The sequence below is a fragment of the Gadus chalcogrammus genome, chromosome 5 (genome assembly GCF_026213295.1).
Source record: "Gadus chalcogrammus isolate NIFS_2021 chromosome 5, NIFS_Gcha_1.0, whole genome shotgun sequence".
Classification (NCBI taxonomy): domain Eukaryota; kingdom Metazoa; phylum Chordata; class Actinopteri; order Gadiformes; family Gadidae; genus Gadus; species Gadus chalcogrammus.
Window position 1 is genome coordinate 7254147 of NC_079416.1, and position 12075 is coordinate 7266221.

The window sequence follows — 12075 nt, forward strand, 5'->3', positions numbered from 1 at the left end:
AAGACAAGAAGTGTTGCTAAATTGTTTTATCCAGTTGGAAACTGCAATGAGAGATAATCCTTAGCTCAAGCTAAACTTTGTCATACCTTCCTTGCAATTAAACCAACAAGGTCTACGATGTATCAGAGGTCACAAACATGAAAAGGTATCGACTTGTCCGTCCTTTGTCGCTAATGTTGTACTATGTACATTCAGCAGGACCTCCATCCTGCTTTCTAAAGAAGCTGATTCAGAGTCAACAACATAAACACCTCTGCCACTACTGTCAACAATATCATGAGGCAAATACTCAAGTGGAGGTCTTTCCGGGAGTTTCCGAGTGTTTGCGACATTTGAATAGGCTCCCCTGTGAATCAATAGTGGAATCAAACAGCGTGGCTGCCCCGAGGCAAGCCAGTCAAACCCGCACGCTTGCCTACGCCGCTTCAATGAGTCACTTTCTAAAGAAATATCCGAATGGAACCAAGCGGACCCCATACAGTGGGGCGGGTGTGCTGTGTTAAGATAGAAAGGAGATGGAGAGAGAGCAAGAGGGTGTGAGAGAGAGAGGGTGTGAGAGAGAGAGAGAGAGAGAGAGAGAGAGGGTGTGAGAGAGAGAGAGAGGGTGTGAGTGAGAGAGAGAGAGCGAGAAAAGAGAAAGAGAGAGAGAGGGTGAGAGAGAGAGAGGGTGAGAGAGAGAGAGAGAGAGAGAGAGAGAGAGAGAGAGAGAGAGAGAGAGAGAGAGAGAGAGAGAGAGAGAAAGAGACAGACGGAGAGAGAGAGAGAGAGAAAAGAGAAAGAGAGAGAGAGAGACAGAGAGACCCAGAGACAGAGACAGATGGAGAGGGAGATGGTAGAGTGAAGGCTGATGATCAAAATGCCTCAATACATAGGTATTTTTTGGTATTCCTTGAGATTGCTCGTTCTTTGTGAAAAGAGCGATTTTTCACACGGCAGGCGCCACTGCTGTCTGGGAAAAAGCAATTGTGGCTCCGATCTGTATTCTGCTGCCGAGGCGGCGAATGCATTACACCTCAAACAAAGCACTAAAGGGAAGAAGAGGCGTTCCTGGGAGGACATTTGTCTTCCATCAAATCACAACGGGAAAGTTTCTTCCCCCCCCTCCCGCCCCCCCCTGCCGGGATGATAAAGTCTCTTTCTGTGACGCCATGTTAAGTGATAAATAAAGTTAAAAATAGCAACAAAAAAAGCAATTAGCCGAGACATGGAATATAAACCTCCACAGGGATTTCTGATGTGGATTCTTATTTTTTGCGTCTTCACTCTCACTCTCCACTGAGCTCACTCCAGAGCAGACCCAACACAACTCAAGGGCTGTTGAGTACAGCTGGAAACAGTCCACCAAGACCCACTGCTAGCCTAGTTCTTTCTACACGTTTATATATAAATATATGAAGATTCCAAAAAAAAGAGCCACATTTAAAATAGGCCAACGCTCTTAAATGTTCCTTTGATGAAGCCCCTCTCCGCAAAGTTTCTATGACGACGGCGTGTTGACGATGCTTTGGATTTAATTGCTCATTATCTCGGAGTGCGTGTCGACGCCGCTGGCGCCGCATGCGGCGGTCTCGCTGAGCGCCAGGGAACCCGGGGAGCCGGACGCAACGCACCAAACCGCGCGACGCGTGATCCTCGAGGCTGTGGGGAATAAGTAATGGACGGATAAGCCAGCCGTTTAGTCTGGCTGGGAAGGTTCCTTTGAAAGTTAAAGTCATCACAGGAGCACAAAGGGGCGGAGCTTGTTTCCTTTTACGTTTGATGTGGATTTTGGAGCAAACGCCATAACCAAAACCATATTCGTGTATATATATATATATGCTACCATTTCCTCTCTTGTGGGGGTAGCAAAATCCAAGTCCTCCTCATTAAACCCGCAGGGTAGGATCTATGCAAATCGTTTGTTGCTGGTTGTGGAAAACGCAGCCAGCGTTGGAGTCAGCTAGCCTACGAGAGCTCGAGGGAAGGTCGCGACGGCGCCTGCATGCACAGTACGCGCGGCACGGTGTCATTAAACACATATCAGGAGAACCCCGTGATAGATGTCACGCTCTTTAATCATTTATTATCCGCAATAAAGAAACGATGGATCCGGTAATTGTTTCTGGGCTGGTGTTGCGTAGCCCCAGCTTGTGTATTGCCTTGTTTATATGCTAATTTACCTCGGAGGGAGGTGTCAGGCCCCCGCCTTCCCCAGCATATGTGTAAATATAATGCACATACTAAAAGATGATGCATGTCTATTTGGGGAGGAAGAAGTGCTGGGTAAGGTTTTATACGGTCAGCCGCACCCGGAACAACGCGTGTGGATGAACACAGCAGAGCATAACCGGCACAAACGCCTCATAGCACAGCACAATCAGGGCTGATGATTGTGTTATGAGGCCTAGTCAAATACAATCTGATGTGTTTTCGAAAGAGGGAGCTCGCTTTCTAGACCTCTCAGTTTGAAAAAAGGCAACATTGATCGCCTGAAAACAGATGATCTTCTTCAGGATAACCGAGGGAAGATTTTGAATCAAGTGATTGCATAAAATATGTTCCCTCAAATCTGTTATGTTGAAAAGAGAAGAGAAAAGGGAACTTGAGAAAGCGTCTCCTGCTGGCTGCCATCAAAGCAGCCCGCTCTGTCAACCGTTGACACAAGGCTTAAAATCAGGAGGGCACGCTTTGAAGTGTTAGCATATCCCTGGGAACACAGGACGGGAGAACAGCCAAGTGCTTTATGATGTTGTCACTCAACTCGGAGACAGAGAGGACACACACTCGTCCATGCAAACACCTAAGACAGTTCCTGAATTCACCGCAGTGGCAGGAGGTATAAGTTTTAGAAATAGAAAGCCCCCCAACTGATTTTTCAATATCAAAGCCCCAGCCCGGATATGTTAAACCAGTCCACACAGGGCCCATAAGGCGCACTGACAGGCTTTGGTGACTCTTTGGCACCACAGGATTGTAATTGGCCCCCATTGGTCATTGGAGTACTACCAGGAAATCAGGACGAGAGAGATACAGAGGCATAATGCAAGGAGAGAGAGGAAATTCAGTTTACAGGGTACATTGTCTTTTAGGAGAGTGTCTTAACGTTTTCTGACTCATGTTATATACGCTCAATGTCAAGAGAGAGAGAGAGAGAGGGAGAGAGAGACAGATGGAGAGAGAGAAAAGAGAAAGAGAAAGAGAGAGAGACAGAGAGTGAGAGTGAGAGTGAGAGTGAGAGAGAGAGAGAGAGAGAGAGAGAAAAGTTACAGACAATCTCCACGGCTCATGGGACTATTCCTTTAATTTTTTTCTTCAAAGGTCATTTGTCAACTGACGTTAGTGTTTCAGACTGCTGACTGGCAGGCCGGGCTCCATCTGCCAGCGCCCGGCATAACACCAGCTCTGGTGTCTTTACGCCAGCTTGTGGACGGCAGTAGCTACAATCAGCCCATATGTTCTGCCTCTTTTTTTGGTCTTTCTTTTGGACGCAGGAAAATCAATTCGCTATTCGCTGAGCAATCTGTGGCACTTAGGAGAATCCCAGGAATGGCAGTGGACGGTTCCTTGGATGGTTAAGATGGATGCTGCCTCTCCTTTAATCTGCAAGTCCAGGGGATGCTATGGTTTGAAGTTATGCAACTGGGATTATCATTTGTTTTAATTTACCATGAGGCTCCTGTGAGGGTTCTGGATGAGCCTTCGGACCATCTTCGTCACTATGCAATTGCTGCATTAGCAACAGTAACTAAACGCTGGCTAATTACGTGTGTTGCGCTGTGGCAGGTCATGCCATTTTTGAAGCCTGCTAGGTTTGTTATTGCATGCGGTAATACACACTGTGTTTGACGGGGCAATAGAGCTCTGGCTCGTCTGCTTGCTTTGTAGTGCATTGCAGACAAGTACTAAAAACAAAGGGATTAAGTAATGTCTCTGGGATGAATGTGGTTGAAAAGCTGTTTTGGTCCACTGGTTTGAACCTCTTCAATCCTGTTGACCCCCATGGATTACAATTCCTTTCCCACTTTGCTTACTTTTTTAAGCAATATTTGGAAGATGTTTGAATGTCATACATCTGTTTTCAAAAGATTGACATTTAAAAGAAGGATGTGTAACATCAAAACTGCTTTAAAACATCTCTAAATAAGATATATATCCAACCATCTTTAAAACCTTGTACACAACCTTATGTCTAAGGAAATTCCTTATTAAAAAATAGCATAGCAATGAAACAACCAGAGTGCTCCATGCTTTGTACTTAAACGCTGTCTTTAATATTTTTTAGCAGTTTATATTTTATTGAATATTAAATGGTACGACACAGTGCAAAACTAAACGTTGTATTTTTATTTAGTTTCACTAGGCCGCTTTACGTGGCGTCTATCAATGTGCTTGGAGAAATAAACGATTGCAAATTAACTAAACAAAACATTTGCACAACATGAACGATTCTTCAACGATTTGCATTAAATCGATAATATTTGTGTCCACTATATATCGACTATTTATTGTTCGTTTTTTATTGACACATTATAATCCGATGGTGTGTGTTGACTATATTGTTCGTATTTTATTGAAACAATATATCCCGATGGTGTGTTGACTCAATATTCAATAAAACATAAACTGCTAAAGAGTATTATAGACAGCATTAAGTACAAGGCGTGGGGCAGTCTGGGTTTAACAGTTGTGTATTCCTATGAAAATGTGTGTGTTTTTTTTTTAATGAGGAATTTCTTGAGCTATTGTTCATATTTATTTGCAAATGACATCCCGATGGCGTGTTGAGTGTCTGAGCGTACCTGTGTATGAACTGGTTCTCCTCCAGGTACTGGCAGCCCCTGGCGATGTCTCTGGCCACGTTGAGGAGGTCCACCATGGACAGACTGGAAGGCTGCTCCTGCTCACAGTATCAACACACAGGTCACGCAATAGACATGGAGGGTGTGTGTGTGTGTGTGTGAGTGGGTACTCTAATACCCTCTTATACACCAATTGAAGTTGACTCCTAAGAGCTAATAAATGTGTATGCCAAGTAAACATACAGTTTTGACATGACAAGTTCCCCAACCCCGGCAGGATCTGCGTGCAAACAAATTGAAAAATGACTGACGCGTCCACCCACTCTCACATGCACACGCACAAAAAAACACATGAGCAACGGGGGAACCAAACGGGTCTGGTTCAGTGTGTAGGTGTAATTTAACTTCTTCGACCTAAGCATGCTTTTAAATACACTGTAAGTGTGTAGGTGTGTTATGTGCGCATACGCAGATAGTTACGAATAATGTAGCTATGACAAATTTCAGTGCATGTGATGTTTGTATTTATGTGTGTGTGTGTTGTGTGTTTGTAAGTATGTGTGCCGGTATGTGTGTGTGTGTGTGTGTCCGTGTGTGTGTGTAAGTATGTGTGCCCGTATTTGTGTGTGTGTGTTTCCATGAGTGTGTGTGTGTAGGTTAGTGTAAGTATGTGTGCCTCTATGTGTGTGTGTGTGTGTGTGTGTGTGGTTTTGTGTGTCCTTGAGCGCATGTTAGGAAGTATGTGTGACTGTGTGTGCCTGTGTGTGTGTGTGTCCTTGAGCGCATGTCAGGAAGTATGTGTGCCTGTGTGTGCCTGTGTGTGCGTGTGTGTGTGTGTGTGTGTGTGTGTGTGTGTGTGTGTGTGTGTGTGTGTGTGTGTGTGTGTGTCTGGTTTACCAGCCGCGGCCTGGTTTCCCTCAGGAAGGACTTGAGGTCTCCTCCGGCCATGAGCTCCAGCAGTATGAACCTGGGCAGAGCCTTCAGACTGACCCCTATACAGCGCACAATGTTCTGGTGGCTGAACTTGCTGTGAGAGGAAAGAACAAACGGACGCATTGGAGCTGGCAAGGACCCAATAATATGTAAAGCAGAGACGAGCGTTCCATATAAGATGGTAATGCAGCTTATATGGGTTAGTTTCTAGAAAACGCTGTAGTATATCAACACATTACATTTTGGTATAGTAACGAATAGATTTTTTTTTTTAAATATTAATTTCTATGAAAAGCCTCTATGGAATACTATGTACTATGGAAAAGTAATAGATTACTTTTTGGAAAAGCAAGGTGTACATTGAATGATGGCTTTCCCCCTTTTCACCAGTTATTTAGTTTTCCTCGGGTTAAAGTCATCAGTCGCACTGCTGATCACTCGTCTCTCTGGGGGTCTCATCAGCACGCCTCACTTCAAAAGTCCCGCTCTCCACTGATGTATAGTATATACTGAATAGGAGTCTTTGTGTATATATGTAGGTGTGCTCGTATATGTGTGTGTGTGTGTGTGTGTGTGTGTGTGTGTGTGTGTGTGTGTGTGTAGGGGTGTGTATGTTTAGGATGTGTGTGTTTATTCATTTGAATGCTTGTTAATGTAAGTGTGCGAGTGAGTGTGCATGCAATTGCGTGCATGTGTGAGGAAGGCGAGTGAGTGTGTGTGTGTGTCTGTGTCTGTGTGCATGCCTATGTATGTGTGTGTGTGTGTTTGTGTGTATGTGTACGTGTGTTTGTGTGTCTGAATGTGAGAGAGACAGAATGCGTGTCTTGTGTGTGAGTCACTGAGAGAGAGAATATGTGTTTTTGTGTGTTTGTAGCAGTTCCCCTACCTAATAATCAGAGCCTCCATTAGGAAATCGAGCTCATCCTGCTCAGAGCAGACCTCGGGAAGTGTCTAGGGTGGATGAAAAACACATGTCAGAACATAACATTTTTGTTTTGTCTTTTTGTTATACTGGATTTCTTTTCTCTCACAGAAGGCTCAATGGGTAAACACTTTATATCAGGGGTTTTCAAAGTGTGAGAGAGTGAGCCCCCCCTCAGAGAAAAAAATTCAGCTGAGCCCCCCCCCAATTTTTTTTTCTAAATACCTGTGTTTTGAAAGCTATTTTAATTATTTTACACATTTCAAACATCTCCGATCATAATTTTAAAACATTTGGAACATATTCTTGAAACATTTGAAACAAATTTTTTAACATATTTTTTAAACATATTTCTGAAACATTACAACATCTTTTTGCGTTTTTAAACAACACAATTTAACAACTGCCAGTTTACAGATTCATTCAGGGTCCCCGACTCTGAATTTTCTGAGTCGAATCAGATCTGCCTTTTCAGTCCAGAGATTCGACTATTCGGCGGGGTTTGTTTACCGGCGTTGCTATGGTGACCTAAATTATTATAAGCAACTGAAAACGACGCCGGTTTGAAACTAAAACTGTGATTCTGAAAAAAGTATAAATGCTATCAAAATTCCGTTTAGATAGTATTGAAGATACAAGTGTGTAGATTTGTTTAATGGTTTGAACGATGGTAAACGGTTGAAAAAGGAATGAGTTACGATGTCTAGAAGTAGGTGTATCAGAATGGGCTGACGTCTTCAATGAAAACAGCTGAAAACGAAGCGGTATGAAACTAAAAGTGTGATTCTGAAGACATTTTAAATGATATCGAAATTCTGTTTAGATATTATTGAAGATACAAGTGTGTAGATTTGTTAAATGGTTTGCACGAAGATAAACGGTTGAAAATTGATTTAGTTATGTTACTTCTACAGTTGAAGTACGACTGATGATTTGAATCATCGTCTTTCAGGGTTTTTTTCGGGTTTATTTTTTTCTCACGTCGCGCCCCTCCTGAAGAACTCTGGCGCCCCCCAGGGGGGGCGCGCCCCACAGTTTGAAAACCACTGCTTTATATGATGCTGTCTGCCCGTGTCTCTGAAAGTGTTGCTGGTGGAGTCAAAGGGAGATATTACCTTCACTGCTACTTGCATGGGACTTGGTTCCCCCGCAATGCCCACGGCCAGACCCTCGTACACCTCACCGAAAGCCCCGTGACCCAGACCCCTGGATGGACACACACACACACACACACACACACACACACACACACACACACACACACACACACACACACACACACACACACACACACACACACACACACACACACACACACACACACACATGCACGCATACACAAATACACAGACACACAGACACAGACTTTAGAAATTTCCGTAATTCACCGCACCATTCACCAGCGACAGGTCAAGGCTGTGCTTTGGAAAATAAAAGCCACAAGATCCGACAAAATAAAAGCCCTGGCCCTTTTAAAAAAAAACGAAACAGTCTGAAAAGTATTTCCAATTCAGATCTTTAACCAGCGGGGATAGTTCCCCGGCGGGCGGCGTTACCTGGTGAGGGAGATGTTGCGGCGCGGCACCTCCTTCAGGTCGTTGACGGACGCCGTCTTGCCGGCGAAGCAGTAGTTGGGGTTGTAGTCGGTCATGATGGTAGAGGCCCGCAGCTTGCTCAGCTTACAGTCAGGGCTCTGGAGCTCCAGCTGGATGGACTGTAGCTCTGTGTGCTTCCGTCTGTACACTGGAGATGGACACACACACACACACACACACACACACACACACACACACACACACACGCACACACGGACATGGACGCACACACAATCACATGTACCAAACGTGTGCAGACACACACACGGACGGACACGGACGGACACGCACACGCACACACACACACAGAGTGGGGTTGAGACACGCGCACACACAAAAAGTAGGGTGGATTCACACACAGACACAGGTCTGTGCCGGGGATATGGAATTCGATAGATGTAGGAGTTTCTACTGATAAACACCATTGGGAAATGTTGTAGACTCTAGAGTCTCTTTCCTTTTCCCCTTCGTGTTCACGTCAGGCTTTCAGGCTCTCCCTCTCTCTGTCCCTCATTTCTTCTCGCTCTCGGTCTCCCCAGCTCCCTGCCCATCTATCTATCTCTCTCCTCACTCGCTCAATCTTCCTCTATCTATCTCTAACTATCCATCTCTCAATCACCCTCACTTCTTCTCTCTTTATCTCCCTCTATGGCTCCATTGATCCATCCTTCTCCCTTACTTGCTCCATCTTACTCTTTCTACCTCTTTCTCTCTCCCAAACTTTCTCTACATCCCAAGCTTTTCGATGCATTCCAAGTTTTGATCAATCACAAGTGCCTTTTTGAAACAAAAGTTTAAAAACAAATCGAAACAATTTTATTGCAGCGGGGACAACACAAGCTTTTATTGATCAGCACAATGAAAACGTCTTTGCTTTGGCAGTTAGAAAGGTGAGTGCTTATGCTCTCCAGAGCCCACTCATGGTTGTGTTATGCACGACCGAGAGATTGAGTTTGTATACCTTAAACTTGCTGTGTGTGTGTGTGCGCGTGCGTGTGTGCGTGCGTGCGTGCGTGTGTGTGTGTGTATAAGTCCTTGTGTAGCAAAGCTTGCTATGTGTTGGTACAGAAAAATAGATCTCAACAGGTGCACAGCTGAAGTGCACAAACGCACATGTTGGAAAGAGAGAGAGATGAGTGCTGGGAAATATAAGTGATCAAGGTGGCTGATCCTCCAATGATTTGTGTGTGTGTGTGTGTGTGTGTATATATGAATGTGTGTGCATGCACTGCCACAGCCTGGGTTTCCATTTTGCATGTTATTGGTTGCAATTCCCCAAACAGTTGAAACTGCGAACCTGTATATTCCGAAATGGCGGATAAAATAAAACACTCTCGGTTTTCAGTCTATTAGACTGAAACGTGATTCGTGTTTTGTTATGCTTTTTAAAGAGAGAATGTATGTGAGCTGAAATACAAAAAGGTAATAAACTCGATCAGATGATTACGCTCCTGTGATCACACTCACAGGAGCTATGCAAAGGTATGTATCTGTGTGTGTTTCTGCTTCTGTGTGTGCATGTGTGTATGTGTGTGTGTGTCGGCGTCCACGTGCATGTGTGTGTTCATCAAAGGTTATTTATGTACAAAGCGACTAAGTGATGCCTGCCCGGGGCTAAGCAGCTATCCATCATTTCCATGTTTCATTGCATCACTGATACGCTCCCACCGTGCCTAACCAACCATTCAAATGTGTGTGTCTGCACGCGTCTATTTGTTTGAATGCATGCGTCTGTGTGTGTATGTGTAAGTGTGTGTGTAAGATGGTGTGTGTGTGTGTGTTCATCTATATGTGTGAATACGTGTGTGTCAGTGTGTGTGTGTGTGTGTGTGTCAGTCTCTGTGTGTGCTTGCATCTGTCCATGTTTACAACAGTGTGCATGTGAAGGCCTGATCGCTGACTGACGACTGGCGTGTCAGTCTGAGTCCCGGGCCCAGCAGACCACTGACTGACTGTATACGTCAGGCTGAGTGAGGCTGAGTCCCGGGCCCAGCCGACCGCTGACTGACTGTATACGTCAGGCTGAGTGAGGCTGAGTCCCGGACCCAGCCGACCGCTGACTGACTGTATACGTCAGGCTGAGTGAGGCTGAGTTCCCGGGCCCAGGATGCCTGGGCTGGCAGGAAAGCAGGGATGAGAGGGGTAGGGGCAGAGGGAGGGGGGGGGGGGGGTTAATGGGCCACCTGGTAATGGGTGTGCGAGTGCTTCCTCGGGGTTGTGCTTGGCTAGAGTGTGTTGACACGGTGTGCGTTGCGTGTGTCTCCACGAGAAGACCAAGGTGAGGACTGAACTGGATGAGTCTAGCATGGGATTTGGTAGGTGTGTGTGCCTGTGTTTTTACATGCGTACGCCTATAAATAATTATTTTGGATCATTATTCTGTGTGTGTGTGTGTGTGTGTGTGTGTGTGTGTGTGTGTGTGTGTGTGTGTGTGTGTGTGTGTGTGTGTGTGTGTGTGTGTGTGTGTGTGTGTGTGTGTGTGTGTGTGTGTGTGTGTGTGTGTGTGTGTGTTGTGTGTTCGGGGGATTTTGCATGAAAAAAATACAGACAAAATATTTCAGAAATTCTTTCCAGTCCAAAGAACTTCAAAACAACCTTCCCCCAACACACACACCCCCCTTCCCTTGACTGTCCCCTCCGACCTCGGCGACTTGGACTTACTGATCATCACTCCGGACACGGCCAGCAGCAGGGCGGCGATGAGGGCTGAGGTGCCCACGGAGAGGCCCAGGGCCAGGTGGGACAGGGAGGGCTGCTGAGGGGCTCCCAGGGACACCACTGGGGACGGGCCGCAAGGAGGACAGCATGAAGGTCACACACACAGACACGGACACAGACACAGACACAGACACAGACACAGACACAGACACAGACACACACACACACACACACACACACACACACACGCACACACACACACACACACACGGACACACACACGGACACACACGGACACACACACGGACACAGACAAACACACAAGGACACAGACACATACACACACACACACACACACACACACACATGGACACAGACACAGACACACACACACACACACACACACACACACACACACACACACACACACACACACAGACACACAAACAGACACACACACACGGACACAGACACACACACACGGACACAGAGACTCACACACACACACACGGACACAGAGACTCACACACACACACGGACACAGACTCACACACACACACAGACACACACGGACACACACACACAGACACACACGGACACACACACACAGACACACACACAGACTCACAAACACACACACGCACACGTGCGCCCGCACGCACGCACACCCGCACCCATACACACACACACACAGAGACGGACATAGAGACACACACACACAGACGGACACACACACACACACCCCTGCTGCGGCTCTGCCAACAGCTCCTCTGCTCTACCCTCGCCCCTGCGAGGCACCATTACCATTCCCCTCGCCGCGCTTCCTGATCAGCCCCCCCCCCCCCCCCCCCCGGCCCGGCCTTAATTAATGATGTGAAAACGAAGACGAGAACAGCGCTCCCGGGCAGCCAAGCCCACCGCATGCCAATGTCTTCCGTGAGATTTCACCTGTGTGTTCGGGAGAATGTGTGTGCATTTGTGTTCTGTGTGTGCGAGAGACACTGCGCGTTGGAATGTTTTTGTGTGTGCGTGTGTGTGTGTGTGTGTGTGTTCGGGTTTGTGTGTGAAGTTGTGTATGCGGTTGTGTGTGTGTCTGTTAATTTCATTATGTGTGTGTGTGTTAATTTGATTGTGTGTGTGTGTGTGTGTGTGTGTGTGTGTGTGTGTGTGTGTGTGTGTGTGTGTGTGT

The 12075-nt window shown here is 46.2% G+C and overlaps 1 protein-coding gene across 1 annotated transcript in view; it reads right to left on the reverse strand.

Annotated features, from left to right (window-relative positions):
* Positions 1 to 12075, reverse strand: part of alk (ALK receptor tyrosine kinase) — a 343107-nt gene that overhangs the window by 8632 nt on the left and 322400 nt on the right. Inside the window, exons 19-24 of the mRNA XM_056590947.1 lie at positions 10890 to 11006; positions 8190 to 8376; positions 7749 to 7839; positions 6598 to 6662; positions 5676 to 5805; positions 4779 to 4876 (exon numbers count right to left, since the gene is read on the reverse strand). Coding sequence (XP_056446922.1) covers positions 4779 to 4876; positions 5676 to 5805; positions 6598 to 6662; positions 7749 to 7839; positions 8190 to 8376; positions 10890 to 11006 — 688 coding nt within the window. The remainder of the gene's footprint in view (positions 1 to 4778; positions 4877 to 5675; positions 5806 to 6597; positions 6663 to 7748; positions 7840 to 8189; positions 8377 to 10889; positions 11007 to 12075) is intronic.